This window comes from Streptopelia decaocto (assembly GCF_964273445.1).
Source record: "Streptopelia decaocto genome assembly, chromosome: 7".
NCBI lineage: Eukaryota > Metazoa > Chordata > Aves > Columbiformes > Columbidae > Streptopelia > Streptopelia decaocto.
In genome coordinates, this window is record NC_138661.1 from 64,562,627 (window position 1) to 64,590,431 (window position 27,805).

The 27,805-nt window shown below is 41.6% G+C and overlaps 1 protein-coding gene across 1 annotated transcript; it reads right to left on the reverse strand.

Moving 5' to 3' along the window:
• Positions 1 to 27,805, reverse strand: SLC6A5 (solute carrier family 6 member 5; the record flags this gene model as incomplete). Its single annotated transcript, XM_082058789.1, has 15 exons — positions 1 to 156; positions 2,316 to 2,483; positions 5,585 to 5,685; positions 10,783 to 10,882; positions 12,637 to 12,768; positions 13,046 to 13,158; positions 15,856 to 15,980; positions 18,051 to 18,154; positions 20,283 to 20,417; positions 22,538 to 22,670; positions 23,099 to 23,240; positions 24,128 to 24,301; positions 24,598 to 24,729; positions 25,998 to 26,136; positions 27,299 to 27,805. The coding sequence occupies 15 exons, from the start codon at positions 27,803 to 27,805 to the stop codon at positions 1 to 3; spliced, it is 2,361 nt and encodes a 786-aa protein (XP_081914915.1).

Genomic DNA, 27,805 nt, shown 5'->3' on the forward strand with positions numbered 1-27,805 from the left:
TTAGCATTGTGTCCCCAGTTCTATATCCTTCACTGGCAGTTTAAGTCCCAGGGAAGAGGTTCCCAGTGGGTCAATCATGTTCATGTAACGTTCACCGCGGTGCTTGGCCAAAAACGGACCCCAGTCCGGCTGCGGAGAGCACACCAACTTGAGTCGCTGCAATGGGGGAGAGAAAAAGAGAATTTCATTCAAAGTTACAGAGCAGAATTACAAGGCAGAAGAAAGGAGGATAGGCTCATTTGAGATTATTGATGATGGCCCTGCAATGCTCCGCTGCTCCGTGTTTGTTTTGCACAAAGTTTGCAAGATTAATAGAGGATAAAGTGCCCAGATTTTAATTATACATTCTCCCCTGCACCGTATGAGGGGAGCTCAGAACCACAGCTACAGATTGTGAGGCTCACTTACTGAAGGACATGTGCACAATTACTTAGCCCAGTGGTCTAAGCAGTGAGTAAATGCATTAAAATAATTGGATTTCTGGTTAGCATATTTCCCAAAGGTATACAAATGACCAAAAAGAAATACATTGCTATGAATGAGCAAAGATTTTAATTTTGAGATAAAAAAATGTTTCATTTTTATCTGCAGGAAAAAAAGAAATAGGAGAACATTAACCTGGCAAACAACAAACATGTCCTAATCTTTCCGCTGACTTCTTTATTAAATATATAATTTGATTGGCGCGTTTACAGATAAAAAGGAAAGAAAACATATTTCTGATGACTTAAGAGGGAACAATTATATGTTTATTACCTAATAAAGTGAATCAGACCTCTATATCAGTTATTTTAATCTCTGCTTAATTACCAGTTTGCAACTCTTACCTCCCTAATCAACCATAATAATTTTATGCAACAGACTCTGTATTCGGGAAATACTGGGCTACAGCTGAAATAGCTTCAGCAAAAGCCCCTTCAAAACAGACCCAAATTTTGGCGTTTCTTTGGGTGCAGTTACTGGGGGGCAGTAAAGAGTGCACCCTATTTTTGCAGCAATACATATGCCAGTACTATGCATAAAAGTTAGAAGACTTGAAGTAGAACAATTTGTCTCAATGTGAGAAACTCATGAGATGATGAACAAGTCAGTCTAATTTCACATTAGCTCGTTTCCAGTAGGAGCAGTTGTCTCCTGACCTACACACTCCAACGCGCTCCACACAAGGACTGAATGGCCCTTTAGATAAGTGGCCTCGTTGCCTTGTGCCAACCATGTATTCAGATGTTCTCCCCGGCATGTCCCACCACTTCATATTAAACTCCTTTGCTCCACGTGAAGCAGAAAAGCATGGACTTTTCCCTTGGGCGTGCGTAGTGTGACATATTGAGAGACAAAAAGATTATTCTATTTTAGTACATTTTCTCTCCTTTTCATTTTTGAGGCGTGTAACAGCCCTGATGGGTTTTGCAGGAGAGCTGAGCTGCAGAAAGGCCTGTGAAAAGAGGTGGTGAGTGTCTGTTCCTTATCCTGAGAAGGGAGCAGCACCAGCAGTGAGGAGAGGACACAACTAAACAGGCCTCAAAGGCCAAAAATAAGACCATTGAACTTCTTCAGATGACAAGGGGAATGCAACGAAGGGATGAAATTCTGACATGAGAAAGACATGGCAAAGAGCCGAGAAGCCAACAGGATGGGAACAACGGAGGTGGCCAGCAACAACTTCATTTACAAAATAAACAAAAGCAGCATAAAAAGAAAGCACCACTTAGAATTTTGGGACCAGCTTAACCAGGAAAAATAAAGAGATGAAGAAGGGGTAGAAGAAAGATTGCCAGCAAAGCATTACATTGAGTAGTTTGAGCTGTAGAGCCCGAGATCTTTTCATGCCTCTTATTCCTGACCTTTATCAAGTGGCACAACGTCCTGGGGCGCATCCCAGATGACTCGGGTACCCAACCACCTCGCAAACAGGCGACTCCTGATTTTCATCTCCCAGCACTGACTGCTGGGCTCGCTGCCACACAACTCACACCAGCAGTTGGTGCTTCCTACACCTACACATTGTGTTTGCCAAAAGGCCAGCGGAGCCAGGAGAACAACTTTCTCTCAGTAACACCACGCCGGGGCTTATGAAATCTCTAACTCCTCCTAGTTCTCATAAAAGCAATCACTTAACAGTTTAGGAGCATTTTTTTGAGGAATGGGGATAGCGAGTCTGCATTTTAAATCAACTGAGCATCTCTTTGCAACGCAACAACTAGCTTACCAGAAAGTAATCTTAGCACTATTCAATCCCACAAAAATCAATGTAAAATAAAACAGTCTCCTGTGAACATATTTTAAAGCAGCTAAAAAAAAGACAGAAGCATTACCTCAATAAATTTGCCCGGAGCTAGATGCATTTTTATCACAAACATAACTGGGATCCAGATAACAGAGCAGGCCAGCATCAGCCACCCGAGCACCATGGACCAGCCAGGATAGTGGTAAGCTCCATAAGTCATCGGTTCCCATTGGTAAAAACTGAAGCAAAGAATAAACTGGAAACAAGGAAGGAAAGCAAAAATCAATATGTTTGAATAAGCAAAACGAGCCTGCTACGCAACAAATGGTAGGTATCCACACACAGAGTTGGTATATATGGAATATAGATAAAAGTATATAAAGTATACACACCTCAGGCAGGGTGCTCCCACAAGCTGTAATAAACAGGTCAGAGTCTGAATCTAATGAGTTTCATGCAAATCTTGCAAAATCCCACAAAAATCACTGTATTTATGCCAGAATAATTGGAATTAGAATCTTGCCCCTAGAGTAACATGCTTTATTACATGGTCTATTGGCAGTTTTACCTAATGTGATTATGCTAAGTTACTCCATTTCACTTACTGTATGAATAGCAATATATCTGCTTACATTTGTGCATAATTCAGTAACTTTTGGGAAATGCCTGTGCTCACCATAATTGCACACAGAAGATTTATAGCAGTATAGCTAGGTGAAGGCACGTATAAAAATGATCAGTTTTATTTCCAGAGATGTGGAGTAATTGAAAGTCTAATATTGGACTATCCAAATGTATCAAATATTAGCTTTACAGAAGCAATAACAGACGAGAATGTATTGCTTGGTTTTGCTTTGTCTGTTTCCATTGCATAAAAATTGCATTACCACTGATCAGTGTCAATTTATTTCTCACCATAAGTTCACTAAATATTACATTTGGAGGGAACAACAACAGAACATGCAAGTTTGAAGTGACTTTGTTTGCTTTCCAAATTTGCTTTGCTCAAGAGACAACATAATTTCCTATTCCCTAGTCGTGATCACTAAGAGTGTGAGACTGATCAGTAAAGGAACCGAGCAATTTGTACAAAAGCGTAACAATGGGTCTAAGAGGGCATCTTGAACACAATCATTGGAAGACAAAAAGATATTAAAAACCCCACATGCACACGCTTTTGTTTTTAACAAGAGAAAAAACACATTGCTATTGATGTTAGCCTAATACTATAGATTAAACTGGGCTTTGTCTTCAAACTTTTAAAAACAGATTTACAAACTATACCTATATATTGTCACAATCAAACAACAATTACCACTGGATAGGTAGGACATATCTACCTGTTTTTCATGCACAACAATAATATTCTTCAGTGAAGACAATTGGTAAAGCAAATCTGTGCAAGAAGGTGAAATATCTTCATTATGCCCATTGGAGACATTGTTCTCATTGTAGCAAGTTTCTTTTCCTTGCAACTCAGGATTTTGCGGAGTCCACCCAAACTCCCTAGTCCCTTTGCACATGCATTCCTGTCCACAAAAACTAAACCTTTTCAGTTTTCAGGCAAAAAAAACCCTCATTCCTGAATTAAAAATACCAAAAAGGACTAAAGAGTCACCATTTTGGTACTTCGCCCCACCCAGCTGACACTATATATACTGTTTCAAAATGTGTCTTTTCAGAAATTCGAGTAACTTTTCTTATCTTGTGCCTAAAAATCGCAGAATCACAGAATTGACTGGGTTGGAAAAGACCTCAGAGATCATCGAGTCCAACCCTTGGTCCAACTCCAGTCCATTGACTAGATCATGGCACTAAGTGCCATGTCCAATCTCAGTTTAAAAACCTCCAGGGCCGGTGAGTCCAGCACCTCCCTGGGCAGCCATTCCAATGCCTGACCACTCTCTCTGCAAAGCATTTATTTCTAATATCCAGCCTAAATCTCCCCTGGCAGAGTTGAAGCCCATGGCCCCTTGTTCTATTGCTGACTGCCTGGGAGAAGAGCCCAATCCCCACCTGGCTAGAACTGCCCTTCGAGTTGTTCTAGAGAGTGATGAGTTCACCTCTAAGCCTCCTCTTCTCCAGACTAAACAAGCCCAGCTCCCTCAGCCTCTATCTATGAATACCCGTAAGAACTATTTAGCACTGCTGTGAAATGCAGAGTTTCTACAGCCCTGATCATCTTGCCACACTCGTGGTCTGAGGACTCACAGACTGAAGTACCTGCTCTCAGACAGAAAATCCGGCTGAAAGCAGGCTCGGTGCTTTTATACAGACTTATCAAGCTGAAGGCTTTTGAAACGGCTGCAAGAATTATTTCCTTCTTGTGCCAAAACATGATATGCAATGAAAGATTGTATCTGCACTTAGGTTAAAATATAAAGGAGACAGTGTGTTAGAGAGCCAGGCGCTAAATGTAGATATGGTTATTAGACTTGGACTCTTGGACTTGAAAAAAAAAAATGCATAGCACTAGGAGAATTGAGAACGTGCTATCTTTGAGATTAAATGGAGATTTAAATCTGAAGTGAAGCGTTACGCCGGGGGTCGGGGTGGAAATACAAATTAAAAATACAATAAATTAAAACAACACACACAAAAATGAACAGCGCGCCGCCAGCGCCCCCTGCTGGTGGCCACGGGGAAGCGGCCGCGTCCCCTGCGGCTCCGGGGCCTGGAAACAGAAGTCCCGGTTTTCCTTTATTAGGTTTTTTTTCCCCTTTTCTTTTGCTTTTTCCTTTCTTTTTCCTTTCCCTATTTTTCTTCTTTTTTTTTTTCCTTCCCCTATTTTTCTTCTATTTCTTTTATTTTTTTTTGAGAAACTGAAGGGATTTCTATTTGTTATGGAGCTCATCGCTATTTCGACCTTTGCTAAAATAGCTCCATCTTCGCCCCTAAAACTTTGTCATTCAAATTTCCATGTAAAACTTTCCAAAGCGTGTCTCTTCAATTAGTTTATGATTCAATAAATGGTTTTTCCCCAGCTCAGCCTGAGGACAGACAGGAGAATAATGTGCTTTCCTCTCCCTATGTATATATATATGTACAAATATATTGCACACACATATATATACAATAATAAAAAATACTGCAGTATGCCATACGAGCACTTTGGACAAACAGGGACAGGCTACCACAGCAACACTTGGATAATCACCATCCATCTCTTCCAAAAATACCATTAGCTATGATCTGTTTTGTCTGCTACATGCATGTACAAGAACACATGTGCACACACGTGTGTGTCTAGGTATCAGCATCCCAAATCTAATTACTACCACTCAAAACATCATGAACGATGAAGAAAGGACAACAAAACTCTTTAGAGAAGATAGCTTAAAAAATATTTGTTCTTACTGTTAAAATAGTTGGGGTCACAAATGCCCAACAGACTCTCCAGAATTTACTCGGCTGGAATCCAATCATCATTTCGATATCTTCACAAAATCTTTGCAATCCTGTGAACAGCAAATGTAAATGCGATTAGGTGTGAAAGAAACCAGCTGCTATTTACAACATCGCTCTTGTCGCATTCCTTGTGTCTCATTAGAAAAACAAACTGATTTGTTGGTTGAAAATTTCAGTGGAGGATCTAACGACACAGTCAAAAATTAGACTGTTATGGTGGGAAGGATTCTAATGAAAATATTTACTTCCTAAGGATTAAAGCAAAACTGAGCTTTTACATAGAGATTAAGTGTTCAGTATGTTTCGGATTAAAGCATAAATAGTATGTACGGGTTAGGTGCAATTATGTGCCTACTTGTTATAGTTTGCTGTGAAGATAAACTTAATTAATATCTGTACACCTGTTTCAGCATGGACAATATCTGAGCTTCTCTAGACCTGCTACATAACTGGGGTACAACTGTATCACTTACCAGTGAAACTGATAATGGCCTGATATTTTTCAACTGATATTTAAGCAATACTTGGAATTATTAGCGAACACCTGTAACTATTTTGAGTTCTATTTGATACTGTTTGAACAAACAGATGGACTGACATGTTCATTCTTCAGATCACTGTACTGATTGCATCTATGAAGTTACTAGAGTTGATAAAAAGATGCAAGACACAGATCAAAAGATATATAAGAAGGGATCAACCCCAGGCTTGATCCACCTAATTTTGAAGCCTTTCTGTTGATGTCGAGGAGAAATAAATCTACCCACCTAACTGTTCCAAGAATTAAGAAGGGAAAAAATAACAATGGTTCATTTTTCAGTGTCTTCTGATGCACCTTGAGGACTGCAGGAGGGATAAAGGGTGGTAGGAGAGCCCTAAAGGCCCAGCTCAGAGGGTGAGCACAGACTGAGCTGGTTCAGGCAGATAGCATGTCAGAGAAAAGCTTAAAAAATGAGTTATTATAAGAAATAGAGAAGAAAAATCCAGAAATTAAACAAGAAGATGGTATTGTAAGAGCCGTGTTTAGAGGAAGGGAAAAGTACAACATGCAGTAGATGAAAGCTTAGAAAACTGACCCAGATGTCACTTTTTTTTCCTGTAACTGTAATTTCTCTCCCTCTTTTTCTCTTTTCTACTGAATACAGCAAATGCTGTTCTTCAGAAACCCTCTTCTCTGTAAAATACATGTAATTTTTATGACCCATGGAATCACTGTATTTTCACACCCATCTGACCCACCATGTGCTGCTCCATTTTGTAGCAGAGCCCTGTATGCCTGGATCAACCATAACCCCCCAGGTCACCGTGTTATGGACCTGAAAGGGGATCTTTGCTGCAACCGAATGATTTACCCCCATGTTTTATTTATAATACCTTCTTATTACAGTTCAGGGCACCATTTGCACTGAGCTACCTGGGAGGTGCTCACACAGGGTTGGTCCCTTCAGCAGCACAAGGTACGGGCTGAAGGGTCTTTCCACAAAGTTTAAAGCTCATCTGAATGTCCTTACTCCAACCACACTTGTTGCTGCAAAGGAGTTATACTGAACTGGACAGTTATCGGGGCTTCCGCCTCCAAAATTTGTGCAAGCTTCATGCAAACCTGCACAGATTTGTTTGAAACCCCAATTAAAAAATGTAGTCCCTTCTTGGAATTGTCAGTAGATATTCACAGTCTAAGGCACTTCTAAACATTAGCAGTTCAGGAGTCAAATGCATGTAAACAGATACAGGGATTACACAGTACTCATCTCTTTCCCAGTGCAAGACTGAAAATAGGATTGTCAAGTTCCACAGGAAAAAATAAATAAAAGATGCTTTACTTAGCAGAATGACAATTAAATCTTAGTATATCTGTTCTCCCTCTCAGATCAGTCAGGCCTGCTGAATAACTTCGGGAAATAAACAATACATGATATTCCATATCTCAATGTCTGCTCTCTAAAGCAGTATGATGCATTCGCGGGTGCTGCAGGTATGAAATCCATTAAAAAGGAGAATGCAAAGCTAGGCAGACAATATTCTGCTAGAGGTAAAATGTTCCAAATTACTAGCACTTTCTACAAATACACTGCAGCAGTTTCCACTCACTCTGATGACAAACTTTCCCAACAACAGGCTGCCAAAAAACAGATGTTGAGGGAGCATGAACAAAGTGAAGGTTGTACATTTTCAGTTTCCAACAGCGTTTCAGTCAAGCACAAGGGTCTTTGTGTTTAGCTTCATGTTACAAAATGCAACAGTGGGAATTATGCTGATGATTAAATTAATATCCACAGCTCTAGGCTGTTATTTACTAATCATGCATCATAATCCAAACAACTGGAGAATAAACAGCTACACCAGCATGTGAAATAAAAGCAGAATTTGGCTGGATTATGTAGCACTGACTCTACTGAAAAAATAAATGATTGCAAGGAAATAACCAAGTGTGCCTCTTTTCAATTTAAAAATCTCAACGAGCTCAGCAAGCAGAACATGTAACAAGAACTAAAGACAGATTTATTTGATCATAAAAGCACCTGCCACTATTGTGCCAACCTGCTTGCCATGAAGAGTACATGTGTATGGAGAAAGGTGCCAGTGGAGTGTAAAACAGCACTTGTCAGAGCTTGAAAATGTATCATGCCAATTTTAAGCACTGCTTGAAGGAATATAACAAGAGCAGCAGCTTCACTTGTGTTTACAACATGCAAATCACAAATGTACAAGCTGTATTGCTATGAGCAGTCCTTAGAAAAGTAGCTTTAATGCAGCAGAAGTGGCTACAATACACTAGTCCAGCGGATGATGATTGTAAAGTAACCCTTTCCTTTTTTGTCTAAAAGGCTGGAAGCTCTTTAGTCTAGCAAAAGGTTAATTCCAGGGAATACTCTTTGAAATAGTTTATACCAAAGGCTTTACTAACTTCTGCTGACTAACAATCAGTTGGTACAGAAAGCAAGGGAAGAATGATTTGTAATCAGCAGGTCTTTCCCAAGTCTGATTATGTTAAAGTAACAGGTAACTCCAAAAAAACTCCTCCTCTATTCAAGTCCTTCCTTTGCAGTGCTATAACTATTTCTGTATTAGTTTATGGTTTTCATATAAGCTAGTATTTTAAGGGATACTGAATTTATTGGCCAAAGCAGGCACTAGCCAGAACAATTTTACTTAGAAGCTGAATAAGATGTTGTTCCACAGAGGCAGGTTTGTGGTGCTTCTGCCACACAGTGTTCAGAGGAGGAACAGAGCCAGAAATTTCCTCCCTGTTTACCTTCATCCTTCTTTAAAAACATCCAGAACAAAGAATGCAATGGCTTTAAAGGGGACAACCTTTTTGGCAGAGACCAGGTGATGCTGTGGATAATGCTGGCAAGGAAGAGTGAACACATCTAGGGCTTTAGTGCAGCCTTTTTCAGGCATGATCCCAGCAAAAAGATGAGGAGGAAGAAGGGATAAAAGGGATAAAAAATAATTAAACCCTGATACTCATCAACTCTTATGGAATTGTATTGATTTTTAGGTAAGTTGGGACAGATATAATGTCTCAAATGACATGTACCTGGTGGGGTTTCCAGAAGAACAGGTAAATACTAAACCTGGTAGTCACTGGGGAAGGGAATGGGCAAAGGTTGTGGGTCTTCATGGAAAAGGAAGCACAGAGCAATGGCAAAACTTGCCAGCATTGATTTTTCAAGCCAGGAGTTCTGCTAAATAACCCTCAAAATCCATCTCTGGACTTAAGGAGATCTCTCAAAGCATCACGCTCAGGTCCTTTGAGATGACTGGTTGAATGCAAAGCTGATAGCAGTTACCAGTGTAATTTCACTCATAGAGATTACACTTCTAAACCGACTCTAATTAAAATACTTACATTTCAGGGACATAACAAACATTTTGATCAACCAAACCGTGATCAATCTAAATCAACTTTTCTCTCAGTGCTTTCGCTTTTCCTGTTGTATTCTGTAACATTTCCTCACTAGATCACATCTGACTCAGTTTACAAACCACTCAAGCCTGGATGTTACTGGTTATAAAATACACTTCTGTATTTCCATGAAATTAGAGGAAACAAGGAAAGGCTGATTCCCTGTCCTGTCTATAACACTTGTTTCTCAAGCAAAAGCAACAAATTCTGTATGTTTTGAATTACATGCAATTCTTTTAATGCATTAATATTACAGCGTGGACCCCACAATGTAGGTAGATTTCAGTATCCAGTGCACAGGACTAGAGCCTAAGATCATGCTCCTAATGTGCATCTTCAACAGAACATCTTGGGATTGGTTTTGTCTAGCTGACATAAAATATATAATTCCTTCCTGCCCATAGCAACAGGAGAAACAGTCTTATCTTTGTTGTCTTTAACACTGACATTCAGATCTTCCTTTGCTTTTAAAGACAAGTCTTATGTGGCACCACCACACTCTAGACATAAATTAATCCTCTGTTATGTAGGGAGATCTTCACGTTTCCCACCACAACCATCTGAGATCACACATTTCCAAGAATCAATCTCCTAAAAGCCCTGGACAAATTTGGGAGCAAATCACCAGCTGATATGAATTGAAGTAGCTACAGTAGCACCAAGGTAATTGTGCTGCTTTATATTACCTGAAGATCTTCCTTATAATTTAATGTACATCAACATGGATTGACATAATTGGTGTTTCTACTGTGCATAACTAATCAGTCTGAGTGGCTGCATAGTCTTGATTCTGTGTTATGGACAGATGGGCTAAAGGGAAAGCTGGATGTGTATGTGGAAAATAAATCCTTCAAAAGTTGTTAAATGCAAAGATACCACATCTGGCTCAGGTAGTATCTAACCCTGAACTGTTGGAGTGTGAAAGAGCCCCTGGAGAAGCGTCACTAAATGCTTGGTCTGTTCTTATACTCATTTTTGGGCATTGGTTTTAAGCTATTGGTGAGAAAAGGACATTAGACCCTATGAAAGTCTTTTGAATACATGTTAATAAAGGAATCCTATAGTAATTAAGCATTTTTATGCTTCCATTCAAAATAAAGGAATTCTGAGACTTTCTCTTTAAAAAACAAAAAAAGTTACTCCTTTCCTTAAGAATTTCACATTACCAGCTACCTTACCATGTGCTAAAATGTTACTTTGACATAGGCTGTCCAATAGCAGTATCTTTTCTTACCATATATATAGGAAACTCCAACAAGCTCAAAAATGGCAATGATGACAAGAGAGTAAGAAGCTGCATAAGTGTCCACAAGCTGTAACATATACATTCCACCCTGAAGAAAAAGGATGAAAACAGCCATTACTTGTGGTGTATAGCTGATCTCTAAGAGTTTGTAATGCTGGAGGAATTAGTGGATAAAATACACTGAAGACTATCAGCGGTAGATGAGAATTTCATTATTAACTCTACAGTTTGCCAGACTATCAGTATATACCTAATGTGGGAGGGAAGGTGCCCAAAACTGATGTGCACGTCTGTATGACGTACAATTCTTTTCTTGTTAAATGAATACCTAACTCATGTGAGTACTTTAGACATATGTGGCTAAGGATTAAATTTAAAAGTCTGATTCTCAGAAAGAATTGGACAGCGAAGTCTTTTAAATGTGTCTCGGAGCATCTATAAAGAAAAAGAGAAAAGAGAAGGAGAAGGAGAAAGAAAGAGGGAGAAGGAGAAAGAAAGAGGGAGAAGGAGAGGGAGAAAGAAAGAGGGAGAAGGAGAAGGAGAAAGAAAGAGGGAGAAGGAGAAGGAGAAAGAAAGAGGGAGAAGGAGAAGGAGAAAGAAAGAGGGAGAAGGAGAAGGAGAAGGAGAAAGAAAGAGGGAGAAGGAGAAGGAGAAAGAAAGAGGGAGAAGGAGAAGGAGAAAGAAAGAGGGAGAAGGAGAAGGAGAAAGAAAGAGGGAGAAGGAGAAGGAGAAAGAAAGAGGGAGAAGAAGGAGAAGGAGAAAGAAAGAGGGAGAAGAAGGAGAAGGAGAAAGAAAGAGGGAGAAGAAGGAGAAGGAGAAAGAAAGAGGGAGAAGAAGGAGAAGGAGAAAGAAAGAGGGAGAAGAAGGAGAAGGAGAAAGAAAGAGGGAGAAGAAGGAGAAGGAGAAAGAAAGAGGGAGAAGAAGGAGAAGGAGAAAGAAAGAGGGAGAAGAAGGAGAAGGAGAAAGAAAGAGGGAGAAGAAGGAGAAGGAGAAAGAAAGAGGGAGAAGAAGGAGAAGGAGAAAGAAAGAGGGAGAAGAAGGAGAAGGAGAAAGAAAGAGGGAGAAGAAGGAGAAGGAGAAAGAAAGAGGGAGAAGAAGGAGAAGGAGAAAGAAAGAGGGAGAAGAAGGAGAAGGAGAAAGAAAGAGGGAGAAGAAGGAGAAGGAGAAAGAAAGAGGGAGAAGAAGGAGAAGGAGAAGGAGAAGGAGAAGGAGAAGGAGAAGGAGAAGGAGAAGGAGAAGGAGAAGGAGAAGGAGAAGGAGAAGGAGAAGGAGAAGGAGAAGGAGAAGGAGAAGGAGAAAGAAAGAGGGAGAAGGAGAAAGAAAGAGGGAGAAGGAGAAAGAAAGAGGGAGAAGGAGAAAGAAAGAGGGAGAAGGAGAAAGAAAGAGGGAGAAGGAGAAAGAAAGAGGGAGAAGGAGAAAGAAAGAGGGAGAAGGAGAAAGAAAGAGGGAGAAGGAGAAAGAAAGAGGGAGAAGGAGAAGGAGAAGGAGAAGGAGAAGGAGAAGGAGAAGGAGAAGAAGGAGAAGGAGAAGGAGAAGGAGAAGGAGAAGGAGAAGGAGAAGGAGAAGGAGAAGGAGAAGGAGAAGGAGAAGGAGAAGGAGAAGGAGAAGGAGAAGGAGAAGGAGAAGGAGAAGGAGAAGGAGAAGGAGAAGGAGAAGGAGAAGGAGAAGGAGAAGGAGAAGGAGAAGGAGAAGGAGAAGGAGAAGGCTTTTATTTTTATCTCACTTGGTGTCTTTGCGCATGTGGCAGAATTCAGCTTAATCTTTTGCAGCTTGCACAGGAGGAAAACGGCCACCAGAGGGGGACTGGGGACAGACAGTGATGCTCAAAGACAACATTATTACCTGAGTGATCATAGGAAATCCCATGATGAAAAAGGAGATGCAGCACCCAAGAGTGAACAGTGCCTTGTGTGTCCGTAAGTATTTGGGGAACTCATCCGAAACAGAGGTCACTATGGTCTCGATAGTGGCAAACTGAAAGACAAAATAAAAGGAGTCCTTTCAGTGCACAGTGGACACAAAGTGGTCCAACTGGATATAATGGAATAGAAGAGTATTTTGAATCCGAGGTGTTAAACGCTCAGATGTCAACAACAAGCTTCACCCAAATGATTTCAGCATCGATGGCCTTACTTCATTCTTCTGTTTGCAAAGCATTGACCACATGGAAAACAGTGAGTAATCTCACGGCCCTCCAAACAAATAATTAGGAAACGCAAGAGGAAAAGAAGGGGAAACAAAAGCAGTTTACCATAGTGTCCAATCCAAGTGTCAGAAGCATCAAAAAGAATATTATAGCCCAGAAGGGAGAGAGGGGAAGCCTGGTTAAGGCTTCTGGGTAAACCACAAAAGCAATTCCAGGACCTAAAAATGAGAAAAACAAAGGCTGTGATATCTTGCATAATATTAACATTGTTGACTGAATGGAAAAGAGGGAGATGTGAAGAGTCATGTTTCAAAGTATAATACGATATTACTTTGCTTGATAAAAGTAAAAAAAAAATATATCAGATTCAGTATCTCCTATTTACAGAAAGATTTAAGCATTGCAGAATTTAGCCTCATATGACTCATTTCTATTTTTGCTGTAAGTTTCAAAACACTCTTACTTCCCAAGCTGCAGAATACGTATTTTTCCACTAAACTAATATATAGATCCAAATATGAAAGACACGGAAAGATCGTGTACTGCAGCTGTTTCTTTCCTGCTCTGTGATTGAATTCCTACCACTGTCCCTGCCAATTAGCAACCCAGCCCTAGATTAACACAGCGATCATCCACCCCTCAGTACGACAAGGATGAACGGAAAATAAAATACTCCTCTTTACCTCATCAGCACACAGTCAAATGAGAACATAACGAATGCACAAAGCTGATACGAGACACAAGGTAATAACTACCATCAATTTTTTAAAAAAAGAAAATAAAAGAAAAACGACACCACAAGAAATTCTGAAATAATGCACAGCAGAAAAAAATAAGGAGAAGAGGCCTTTTAAAGCCTTAACCAGGAATTTTCCTTTCTCTGTAGGTTTGATATCTTGGGCTATAATTTTTATTGATTGTAAAGAAAAATTATTTTCACAAGTATGTTTAGATCTGCCTGGGACAAAAGGCCGGATGAATGTGGCAGTAGCACCACAATAGGTGGCACTTCTCCTTTATTTATCCCACCTAAAGGAGAATCCACTTCAATTGCTCTAGGGGATGTTTCCTGTCAGGTGAGATACAAATGGGAGCCAAGTTGTGCCAGTGCCATGGCCCACGCCACAAGAAGGGCCTCCAAATTCACTTTGTCCTGGCCATTTCTAATTCGGATTATTGAATCCCATTTCCTACAGCTCCCCAAGCTGTTCTTGCTCCAGAGAGAACCGTTGCTGTTGCATGTACAGCAGAAAAACAGAGTTTTAGCAGCACGTGAAATCATCTCCACGGGCAACTTTGTGAAGTGTTTGGATTTCCTTCTGAACAAAAGGCAAATATGAGAATTAACACCATTCTTAAAAAAAGACATCAAAACACCACAACACTATACCTGACTCAGTGTTACTGCCTTTAAAATGGCTTTTTGGAACAGGAAGGTGCACGTAGAACTAGTGTATATTCATGAACATGTCCTTTCGTCTCTTGATTAGGGATTTATTCTTGACTATTAGACACAAGGGCTCTGTGTGCACTTGCTTCCTGCGTGTAGAAGTTTAATTAAGTCTCGGAATAATGAGTTCCCGTTAATCACACTTTTAGGAAAAATTTAATTACAGAATATGAAAGTGCACACTTGTCCATCTCAGGCCCTCATAACTCTCCAAGGCACCACATGCCAGGGAGGTTGGTTCCCATCCTCACCATCTTCAGAGACTTAGGTGGGTATGAACACTTTCTAAAAGTCTGTCTATTAAAAGCCAGGAGAACTCCAAAGCTTCTATATGTGTTGAAATGAAAAAAAAAAAGAAGTCAAATGATATTGAACTTTCATTTTAAATAGCTAAAATATTTCAACTGCAGCATGTTCTTAATCAAACTGTGCAAGCAGAACAAAAATAGCTCATCCAGTTTTTGCCTCCATGAAGAGTGTTTTAGTTGTTCATCAGGTTCATGAGGGTTTTTTTTTTTCCTGAAAGGAAGATTCTAAATGAAAAAAATGCTATGTATTTCAGATGTGTATTTTAGGAGGAAAAAAAAGAAAATCCCTTCCCATTTCTGTTGCCAATTTAATTCAAGATTTTAAAAACCTGAAGGGACATCATCATCATTTTTGTTGTTATCTGCCTCACTACAAAGAGAAACACAACTTCAGAATTAAAAACAAAAAGGTAGGCAGGGACAAGGGCTCGCTCTTTTCCCCACTTGCTGAGTCTGATCTTTAATTCTGTTAATTTAATGTGCTAACTCAGTCTGCAATTATCCCTAATCTTCACTCTATGCCTACTGTATAGTCGTCATCTACTGTGAGCCTAAATTTTGTTTGTCCTACCATGATGAGCAGTGAAGTCTCGCCCTTGTGAACTATTTTTAAACAGCCTAAATGTGTTCTTACAAGTGCACTAACAGCCCTGCAATAAGATTCTCTCCTAACAGATCTTTTCACATACCCTGAAGCAGCTGCTGAAACAGCTGGGAACAGGAAGCTCCAGCTTGTGAACAGTCACTCACTCAAAGGCCACCAACAAGCACCCAACAGAAAGGGTTTGTGACCCCCTGCGCTAAATATTCTGTCATCTCCAGGGAGATAAACCAGCTGAACCAAGTGTTTCCTCCACCATCCTGAGCAGCTGTGTCTCTCCGTGCCCCCTCTGTCCACCCCTTTGTAGAGTCAAAAAGCTGTGCTGGAGTGAAGCTAACTCCTTACAAATAATTTTGATGAGTGTAGTGTGGTCTTCAAGCAATATCTTGACTTCCCATTGTACTTTCTGCCATACAGAAATGCCTACATACAAGCGGTTTACTAATCCGCTCCACTTTGAAGGCGTGGTTTCCACCTCCAGCATCAAGATCATCATTAATGACAGAGCTGAAGGTGCCAGCAGGTGTCTAAGTAGCGGAACGGCAGCGTACCCTACCTTGGTCTGCCACAGCTTCGATGTTCACTTTGAGCTCGTTCGCCATGAAGCCAATAACTGAGAAGATGACAAAGCCTGCAAATATACTCGTGGCACTGTTGGTACATGTGACTATCAACGTGTCCCTGAAAAGAAAACACAAAAGACGCATCACCTTGTTGTAACACATGCAAGGGAGGGGATGGGATTCCCTGGTGTCGTTTTCCAGTGTTGGTGTTATGGGAATCTGAAGAAATCCATACCTGAATACTGGGCTATACTGGGAAAATAATGTAACTTGACAGGAAACCAGCCCTCATTATCCCTGTCCATAATTATTACATTCTTGGTATGATTTTTATTATTTTCTTCATGAAACATGTGTCCAAACGACTTCACCTTTAACTACTACGACTGTGGAACAAACAAGTCACTTTATTTATGTATTTTTCATTTTACTAGAGTTGCTTATTCTTTCTGTTATTTGTTTGTCAGGATCAGAACAAACTACAACCTGAAAAGCTGTCAAGAACCTCCCTGAGCTGGCAAACTTCTGGAATCTCTAACAGAGCATCTCTTAACAGGAATGATTAGGTTAATTCTTCAGGTCTATAGGAAAAAAAGAATGTTCTGTTTGGAGTCATCGCATGCTGATCTTGTTCAAAAACCCAGATATATTTTAAGTACTGTATTTTAGGTATGCATTATTAAGCAAATTTATGTAAATTTACCACAATTAGAGATCATTTGGTGATGTTTAAAATGAATATGTAGCTGAAAACTACAATTTTGTCTGCAATATTAATAATCTGATGAATATAAAAATTAAAAGGGAGAATAGTCTGTCTTCATTGCAGTACTCGAGATGTGTTGTAAAATTAACCAGATCAGAAGTAACTAAGCTTTTCTAATTATTTCTGTTTCAATCTCCCATATCCCTCTCTAACACAGGTGAAGCGTGTATTTAGTATTAGACCTGTAAGATTTTTATACTTCATTAGCACGTATTTAATTCAAAATTTTCATTAACATTTTCCAAACTCAAAAAAAAATCGTTAAATTAATTCAGAAAGATAGCATGATGCTTCTCCCATTTTTGCCCTGGTATTCTGAATGTATTTGTAGATTACCAATAACAAACAATAAATCAAAGCCCAGGACAAGCATTTTTAAAATTGGACCCGAAGGATTGCTGGGTGGGAGTTACTGTTACTTTTTAATCCATATTTTAGGATAATTAAATTACTTTTGAATACTAGTGGGAAACACTTTTAAAATTCCTTTTTTAAATCCAAATCCACATTTCTTTTTAAAGGTATTTTGTATAGAGTACTTAGAGGTTATGGGATATGGGAGTTCAAATCCCAAGGACTTAATTCAGCAAAGACTTTGAAGGCTGCCCTTGGGACAGTCCCTGTGCTGCTGTTCTGTCCTGAATCAGCACATCTGCTATTGCAGGAGTCAGGAACGTTTTGCTCCAGTAAAAACAAGATTGGCTTTAGAGACAATAAAACAGCAGTGAAGCATTCTACAAATGCCACTTGCTTTTGTTTGTTCCCTCTGCAGACATTTCTCTTGCCCGCTTTTTGATGAAAAACTATCCCATGCTACCAGAATGACTTTTCCTTGCAAAGAATAACTTTCAGCAATTTCAGAGAGAAGTGATTTTAAATGTTGAAACTTGCAATAACTTTGTACATGTAAAAACACTATAAGGGAAATGGAAAAAATTAGGAGGGAGTAGAATCGTATATATAGAAACTGGGTGTTGAATTCATGTGTGTCTCCCAAGAGCAAATCTCAGCCCATTCTGCACAGGGGCTGCTCTTCAGGAGAAGCTGCCAAGTGGCACAGTTGGAATGAACCACTGCTCAGAGCTCCTGACAGCTCCCAGATTGCTTTGCAACCTAAAACTGATGATTCTGAAACTAAAGAGCCAATGGGGACTATGATGAGCCTCAGGCTTATCTTGAGACAAGCAGATTAGGAACTGGGGAGAAGATAGAATACATAGAGCAAAAAAGATTAAAGAAACAAAACAAACAAAACAAACCACACACAAACTCCCCACCCCGAATATATTAAAAAAAAATTTTAAAAAAAGTTAAAGAAAAATTTAAAATAAACAGTTTTCAAACCACTTTACTGCAAATTGGAAGATAACCGTTTTGCGCAAGACCTGTTTAATAAGGTCGGTGGGTTTCACTCTTACATACCTGTAGCAATTATTATGGAATTTGTTGTAAGAAGAAAGAGTAATTAGACCTCCCCATGCTGCAGATAAGGAGAAGAATATCTGAGTGGCAGCATCCTTCCAAACCTACGGAAGATGGACAGGAGAGGAAATAGCACCGGCTTCAGGAAAGAGTATTAGAAAGATCAATACCACTATTAAATGTTGCTGTTAGGAGATTAACATGTAAGTAGTTTAAATGAACTTTAGAACAACGGATGTCAATAAAATGTTTAAAAGCAAAATCCTGCCCTGCCACACATAGAGCCCGCTTGATGAGGAGTGCTGTGTTTGCTGAGCCCATATAAAATGACAATATGAGCTTTGCTGTATATAGAAGGCACAAATATTCAAACTATATTCTTGACACATATCCGTTCAAATACATTCAGCAAGAAAAATATAAATCAAGAGGAAAAATCTGCATCGGGTGCTGATGGTTTGTCCACCAGTGGTCCTAAATAATACTTTGTCTTCTTGGTAGAAGTAAGAGCCTCAGCGTTGCTTCATGTGCTACGTATGAGCGAGAGTACATTAAAATTAAGGTAAACTTTTGTCATTAGGTGTATGTCAAACAGCATAGCATAAGTTATGGTTATTTAGACACCAGGGCCCAGTTTCCTCCATCAGAAGAAAACACAAGTTCAACCAAGTGTCTCTTAAAAAACAAATATTAAAAACTGTTGGTTCTGTAACAAAGTTCTTCAAAGCCTAAAATTCATTTAGTTAAAACATGTCTGAATTGTCTGGAATTTCAAAAGAGCTGGTTTCACTTATCACTTGCAAAATGTTTGAAGCATTAATATTTCTATAGACAAGATTTCCTACAAAGTCTGATTTTCCACTCAGTTCCACAGTGGAGAAGTGGAGACACATGTCCCTGCACAGATATACAGTGGACCTATATATATCTTAACAAGTTTGAAGCAGTCAGTCCTTCATCTAGCTGACCGTAATATACAGCTCTTAATTCATGTTAAAACTGCAAATAAAATCAAAACCAGAAACTCACCTCAATATTATCACTTACCCAGGGTTATACAGATACTTAGTGTATTCAGACAGCCCCAGTTTGCAAAAGGCAACAGTTCTCGCCTCCTTTATTGCATAATGTGGGATCCAAAAATGCTCATATTTAATGCAAAATTAATTTCTGTATAGTTTGCAAGATATAATACTCCCATCACCAAAGAACCAAAATACCCTTTATTGCAGAGATATTAAGGAAATTAAGATCTGCACAATTCATCCAGAAAACGGCTTTCAGCTTTAGTTATCAATCTACCAGTGTGATATCACATCATTATTGATAGAGGGAAAAAATTCTTAAGGAAAAAAATGTCAGTAGATTTCCTGAGATGTTGCTAAAAATGCCTCTTGAATTTCTAGAGAAAAGAGTCTGAATTGTAACTCTCAATTCAGTCTCCTGACTCAAGACACTTCAGACTGACACGCATCAAATACACGCTCCATGGGTGTATTTATGTCTACACAAACACAATTCCATGTGGTTTTGGAACACGTTTGATTGGCTTAGTTGGCATCAAATGGCTTTTTAGGAACCAGTTGAAATCAGGAGTGAGGCAAAGCAGAGCTGAAGCTCCATCTCATACAATCAATGTTTATAGAGCAAAACCAGGCACTGAGTTTCTCAATTCTGTTCTCTCCTGCACAGCAAATAGCCTTGTTTTTAAAATGCAAGTAGGATAATGATCCTAGACGTTCTCTGTATGTGCTACTGGGGACTTTGATTAGGATGTACAATTTGATTGTGTTTAATCTAACGTCTCAGTTGCATTATTCAGAACAATCTTCTTTGCTCAATGAGTAAAATACACCTATTCTGAGCTTTCCTTAAGAAATGCAGGTGGATTTATTACGTAACCTAGTGAAAGCTCCTTGTGCTTGTTCAAGTCCAGGCAGCATCCATCAGACACCGGCGTATGAAAATGTACATTTCCTTCCTAATTCCCTATTTTCCAAATGCACGTGCTCTGAGAGATTCAGGTGAAATACTAAACATAAAGTACACACCTTATCTAGAATAATATGCCTAAAAAAATGTTATGTGCACAAATAACCAACATCCACTGCAACAACATTCCACCCACAATGAAGAACAAGTTTCCACAGATGACAATATCAGTCTCTGCACATAGAAAATCTGTATGAATTATTCACCCTGGCAGAGTTATAAGTGCAATAATAAGCCCACCATAGCATCAATCAGCTTCTCCCACTTGGGCGTGATGAAGTACCAGATCCCAGCTCCAGCTCCGGGCAGAGTTACTCCTCTTATAAGGAGGATGATGAGAACTACATATGGGAATGTAGCTGTGAAGTACACCACCTGAACAGACAAAGAAAAGATTATTGAAAGGGCTTATTTGGATGTATAGGAAGAGGGGGAGGGAAATACAAGTGCTACGTTACTGCCTGAAGAAAGCCATCACTCAGTCTCAGGGACAATAGCCAGAGGATAAAAGTAGAAAGACAACGGGGCTATTTCCCAGGAAATCTGAAATTTAACAGTTCTTCTTGCTTCTGGAAACAGGAATAATGTCAACAGCAACAGAGGTGAGATTTGGGATTCTAGACAGGGAGCAGAAAAAGCAGAAGAGAAAGTCTGGAGAGGAACAATAGGAATTTAGAGCTAAATGGAAATTTGATCCTTGCCCAGAGCAAACTGACAAAGCTCAATGGAAACTAAATAAGTAGTGCCATTCAGTATCACTGAGAGTTCTGATTTTTTCTATATATTTCTCTGTATTCCACTAGGCCTAAAGATTTTTATTACTGTTTGTACCTCTTAATAATTAGATATCACCATGAAAATATATATGGTTCCAATAAAAATAAATTTTAAAAAATAACTTTTTTAAAAGTCAGTGGAACAATCCAGATAGATCTAATCATCATTATGTCTAAATACACAACAGAGGTTGCCTGTTTAATGTCTTAATAATTACCCAGAACAGAGCTGAGCTCTCTCTGTGGTCAAATTAAATGGCTGGATTATGGTCAGTGAAGCTGTACACTGTACCCAAAAGCATTTCAAATCCTTTCCACATTAACCTCTGAATTTTACAGGGTCCGGAATCCTCCGAGCTGAAGTGACTTTTCAAACTGCTTTCCCAACATTCTCTTTGCTGTTTCAAGCTGTTGTCCTGATGAATTGTTGTACAGTGAATAGACTGAACTCATATGGGCATAAATAAAGCGTTCCGATGCCTGACAACACGGAGTCAACATCTTTCTTGGCCACTATGACTTAAAGAAATATCTATTGCCACATCCAAACCCAAGTTATTCACATGTTTCTTGGCTCTGGCCTTCATGAAACAGTTTTTCCTATCACACTAAGGTACCGAAAAAAGGAAAAAAATCTCAAATTTCCGCTGGCACTCTGAGTCTCTGGATTTTCTGCTAATCCCCAAGCTACCTCCCAACAGATCGTGTCAGCTTCTGGATGGGAAGAGATGGCTCGGAATCAGAAACCCTGCACCCAACTCTAGAAAACACACAGCTATTTCTGCACATTCACTATCTCTATCCCAGGAAATATCTAGTTAATTTGCAGCAGCTTTTTTTCTAATCTTTTCAGTCCACTCTGTGTAAATAAGCTGGATTTTTGCTATGTCGTCGTCTAACATTTTAACCTGCATGTTTATTGCAATGGCATTGATGGAGAAGTCTCAGATACTGCATTCCTGCAAGTTTAAAAAGAAAAATAATAATTAAAAAAAGAAGATAAAAAAACAGAATCATCCAAACTGCTGCTGCTGAAAAAAAATCTGCATTTCTGTGCTCAGCTGGCTGCCTGGCCCATTTGAATGCCTGTGCTTCCATGTCAGTAACAGAACATGCTCCTCTTGACATGGTTGCTAATTAGGAGACATGGCAGAAACTGCAGATGTGAAGGGCGATGGAGAGAATCACGTGTGAGATGCCAGAGAAACAGAGCAAGGAGCCGGGTTGCCGCAAGGAGGAGTTTTAGAGAGATGACACACAATATGGGAAAAGGGGAGACACACTGCCCCTGCTCACACTCACCATAGCGCAATTTGAGTTCAGTTCTGATTTAAAAACGTGTTACTTGACACCTTGATTTATATCATAATTTCCATGATTGCAGTGACACATAAGGTGACTGCAGGACTTTAATGAAACCCACACAGACTAGAGAAAGCTGCTGAAGGGACCTTTTTGCCAGCCAACTGCTGAGCACAGCTCAAAGGCTCATTTTAAAGTTACTGAAGATTAGGGAACAAACCCTGAACCAAAATAATCCTGTTTGTTTGTTTGTTTTGACTAGACAGGAAAACACTGACAGGAAAAGGTCACTTCAGTAATACTTAGCCATTTACTGAAAATAATTATCAGTCATTCACCATCTTGAACAAGAATGCAATTCCCTTGAAGCAGCACACTGTTTTCTGCTAAATGTATCATCACAAATATTGTTCTTACTTTTCCCGATGACTTGATTCCTTTAGCAAGGGAGGCATATACAATCACCCAGGCTAGGAAAAGAGACAGTGCCAAGGGCCATCTGATCTCACCAGGATATTCAATCCCTGCTGAAATCTTCAATACAAAGTACCTAAGAATTAAAAAAATAAAATAAAATAAAATATTTTTTTAAAGGAAAAAAAATTAACAGCAACTGCAGGCAGCATTTCAGTGCAAATTCCTCCAGTGGTTTTGTTTTGCTTCAGTGTCCTCAGTGGTTTCTCTAGAAGGTTTCAGTGATGCTCACCATGTATTATTTTATTTATCTGCATTGCAGTAGTAGATAAAAATACCAGGCATGGGCCAACACCCCAGCTGTGCTGAGCACCGTAGGAACAGAACACAAATAATCCAGTGATTGAAATTGAACTTTCATCATTCCTATACATTAAAAAAATGGGTATCATTTGTTGTCCTTAACTATCGTGCTTCTAGTCTTCCAAACAGTGATGTTTGGTCTGTTAGAGTGGATTGTAGAGAAAGATTAACATAACGTCTCCAAACAAAGACAGATCTTACTTGAAGTATTCTTCACTTCCACTGACAAACGTTTTGTTCCCTTCACTGGTGAAGTTAACCATAGTCAAGTTTGGATAGGCACTCATACAGAAAGTAGAGTTCTTGATTTGGATTTTTGGGTGGTCACCAATAATGCAGGAATCTAAGAATTGAAAAAAAAAGGGGGGGAAAAAAGGCTGAATTTTTTTTCAATTTGGGTATAAAATGACAATGAAAAACATTAGATCACACATATTACTTGAACTTTTGTTCTGTGTTTTAGATTGCTGGAACAATTTTCTTACATAAGCTGTAATGGTCTGAGAAAACTCGGTCTTAAAACATTTCACGGTTTTCCCCCCTTATCGCAAATGTTTAAGGTGCCGGGGTCAGGCAGGGAGGGGAACCCGATCCCGGCATCAAATCCAGGAGGGCGTTTACTCCGTTTACTTTTCAGGTCACTGCATGTTTGGGGTCGTCTGCAAAAGTGGGTTTCGTTTTATATTTTTTGGTTGGTCGTGGTTTTGTTTTCGTTTGGTTGGGGTTTTTTTTAATTTTTATTTCTGTTTTCTTGTTTTGTTGGGGGTTTTTTTTGTCGTATTTTTTCGTTGAAAATAAACCCCGCTGAAGCCCAATAAGTTGTCTTTAACAAAAATCAGGGGGAACTACAGCATTATGTTCTGTGCTTTCTCCCCTACACAGTTTTTACCGGGGGAAAAAAAAAAAATATATATATATTAAAAAAAATATATATAAATATAAATAGTTGGGCTTTTTTTAGCATTATAGTTGAAATATCCCATTTATCCTGGATAAAAATATAATTAAAAGGAGGGAAAGCGCCCATATGATGCAAATCGCTTCAAAGAGCCTGGGGAAGCGGAGGATCCTCCGTGCTGGGACGGGCACCCGCATTTTCCGCTGGCATCTCCCAGGGGCGCAGCTGAGCCAGAGAAAGCTCTGGAACCCGCCACGGCCACAAAGAGGTGGGGGGGGAATAAAAAATTAAATTAAATTAAAAGAAAAAAAAAAGCGCCTGTCCCAACTTACCTAACAAAAGTTTGTTTTTATCTTTACAGTCCGGCGTGTTCCACGGGTTGTTACAGGACGCCCAAGGTAGCACAGGTACAAAGGACGCAAAAAGGTAGAAGAGTGTGTAGCACAGAATAATATTGTAATATATGGCTATTAGAACCGAGATGATCAGCATCGCAATGCCGCAGCCTGCGAGAAGAGAGAGGGAGAGAGGAAAATAACGCGGTTAATGCCGGGGGGGGAGGCGGGGAGCAAAGCAACGGCTTCGTGTGGCGCAGGCACTGAGCGCATCCACCCGCAACCACTGCGCAAGTTGCGCGCTTGGCGCTGCCGAAACACCAGCGAGATAGCCCGTAGCATGCGGCTGCGCGCCTGCGGACGCGCTGCGGAGCTGGGGCGAAGGGAGGCGGCCGTGCTTAAGCCATGCAAGAAGGGGGGTGCAGGTCATGCTCCCCAAAAACCGGGCCGGCTCCTGCTCCGCTCACCTTGCAGGGCGGGGATGGCTTTCCAGACCGACACGGGCCCCTGACTAGCAAACTGCCCCAGGGAGACTTCCAGGAAGAAAATGGGGATCCCAGCTAGAGCCAACATCATCAAATAGGGGATGAGAAACGCACCTTGGGGGGGAAGAGGGGGAGAAAAGAACAACCTGAATCATGGCGCACAGGCGGGCCGCCCGCGCCTCCCCCTTCACCACATCGGGGTGAACGCGGAGAGCCCCGCGTAACCCCCGCGGGACAGCGGTAGCCTGGGAACGGGCTCTCCCCGGGCCGAAACGAGTCCGTTTCTGCCTGTGACACAGGGGACAACGTAGCCAAGACCTACAGCTATTAATTTTTTCTCTTTGTTATCGATCCCCGGTGCCCCCAGCCCCGATAAGGAGGAGCAGCTTTCTGCATTTCCAGCATTTGCTCGAGACAATATTATTATTAAATTAGTATTTTAACACCTCACACTTAAACGTTCTCAAGTGTAAAAGGAAAAAAACCCCACACCGCTCCATTTTTTTTGTTTTAAAGATTGATTTTCGTTTTAAATCGCTAGTTCTCGCACATAAAATAGCTCTTAGAGCCTCCACAGAACTGTTTTCAATGTCCACAGCACCACGATTCCCTGCTGATAGCCTTGCGCAGAGGAAAGAGGTTTACAGCTGCAGTAGGTTGTAGCAGTAACACCCACCGGTTGTCAGTTTAGACAAGAGCCTCTGTTAGGAGAACCTCCACAAATCAACTTTTTCATCCCCTAGTAACGGCACAACTCCTCTTCCAAGTTTTCTTCTCCTCTGTTCTGCTGAGCAGCATTAACTCTATTTCAAACGATTACTTTTCAATCAGCTCATTGGGGGATTTAGAATAGATTCCCCAAACTTCACCAAATAACACAACGGCTCGACTCGGGTTCAAACGTCCTCGTGTGACTTTCCCGGATCGAAATTCCTTTGTATCGTCCCCTCCTCCCTCCACGTCCCCCACGCCGAACCGGTTGCGGATTCAAATCTGATTGCGTTTAAACTGGGGGAAGGGGGAGTCCTCACTCTGTGCCAAGCGGGATCAGCCTGGCTCTTCATTTTCCTCCCTCTCCGGCCAGCACCAATTAATTGCAGGTGTTTTTAAAGAAAGCGCTACCTTTTAACGAAATCTCGCCGGAGCTTGCCTACTTTCAGAGCTGGACATCAGAAAAACCCAGCCAGGGTCCTCACTAAATCTCTGAGGGTCTGGATGAACCCCCAGACCTCAGCTCAGCCTAAGACTTGCTGCCCGGCTTTGCCAGGCAAGAGGGAGTTGCCAGTCCCCGTTTCCCTGGTGTTTCTCCCTGCCAGAAAGGCGGGGACCGGCCCAGCCACGCACGGTTCTGCAGGTAGAGAGACAGGAAAAAGCCATCATACCTCCCCCATTCTTAAAGGCCAGGTACGGGAACCTCCAGACATTGCCCAGCCCCACTGCATAACCCACCATGGAGAGGATGAAATCCAGCTTGCTAGACCAGTTCCCTCGGGCTTTATTTTCATCCCCTACATCGTCTTCCTATAAGGGGGGAAAGGAGGGGAGGGAAAAAAATAAAAATGAAGAGAGATCGGAAAACAGCCGCTTTTGCAAACAAGCATCGCGGTGCTGCGGCTGCCGGGTTCACCGAAGGGAGACCGGGGTGGCGGAGGGAAACGGGAGGGGGAACCTCTACCCTGCAGCCCCCGCCCGGGCTCTCTTCTGCCAGAGAACACAGAGACGGCCTTTTAAACCCTGGCCCTTTCTCAGGCTGCTCCCGAGGGAGGGGAGGAGGCGATTGCAGCCCGGGGTGGTGTCAATCCCCGCCTGCCCAAACCCCCCTGGCTCCTCCCGGGGCGAAATGCGCAGGGCTCGGCTGGCCGGTTCCCTTCCCGGAGACTCCGGCCACTGCAATGCGCATCTCCCGGCGGTGCCGGCATCTACACAGGGTCTCGGAGGGGTGGCCTGGTCCCTAATTCCCCGTGTACGGGAGGTCCCATGGCTCTCTCTGGGAGCGGAGCCCTCGGTGCCCTTGGACGGGTACGGCCTGACCGCCGGTCCCCAGCAGAGCCCGCGGGGGCTCAGCCCTTTCCCCCGGCACACGCAAACGAAGTAAAACCCGCCTTCACAGGATAAACCCGCCTCCCTACCCTCCTTCCAGCGCAAACCCAGAAAGGCAGGAGGGCAGGGAGAGAGAACCCCTACTTGGGCGCAGGGTCTGGGAGGGGGGTTTGATTTGATTGATTTGGCCTTATTTTGGTTACAGTCTCCAAGGAATCCAGCTCTCGGGGGCTGGAGCCGAGGCTGCGGAGGGGAAGAGCTGGGCAGCCGTTCGCCTCTGATGCTGGGGACAGGACCCGGCCCCTTGCAGGGAGGCGCAGCGGGTTTGCGCCCACGCGTACCTGGAGCCGGGTGACACTGACGGGCACGGCTCAGTGAACACAGGGGAATCAGACAGGAACTATTGATTGTCGTTTATACCGATATTACATGATTAGCACCCGCCAGCAGTACAGCACTTTATCTGACACCCTCTCTCCCCCTCATTTTCCGCCCTCCCCGTGGCACAGCCCCATCCTCGACTGATTTGGTCCTGATTTTAGAGCTTCAACCCTAAATCGGTGCTGAGTGGCAAAGACCTCCCACTCCACGAGCTGAAGCGGGGGGGGAGGGGGTAAAAAAAACCTATAAGGAGCCAACTTACCCCCTCCACTCTGCCAGGAAGAACAGAAGTGTTGCCATCTGTGCCCAGTACTACGGTGCTCTGGCTCAAGGTCACCCAGGCGCCTTTGGCGTTGTTTTGCTCCAGTGTGCTCTTACCAAGGGTTAGGTTAGCGTCCCCGTCTGTGCTTTGCAAAGCGGGAATTTTGCAGGGAGGGATGGCAGCTTGCCCGGCGGCCCCTGCCCCAGGGGTGTGTTTGCACGGAAAGGTTTCCACAGATTCCCTCCGGAGGGTGGAGTTGGCTTGCACTGGGGTGCTGCTGAGCTTGCAGATCCCGACTTTGGTCCTCTCAAAACCATTTGGTTTAGGTTCTTCGAAGGGAAGTGTTTTGTTGTCGTTAGAGAGCGATCGGGGAAGCTTCACCATCGTGGTAGGGGCTTGCGATGGGGCATTCTGCGGCTCATTTTCGGGGCTGATTCTTACAACTCCCGCACCTTCACTGGGTCCAGGAGCAACGGTTTCAGGACTGTTCACAACCTGCCTGCTCAT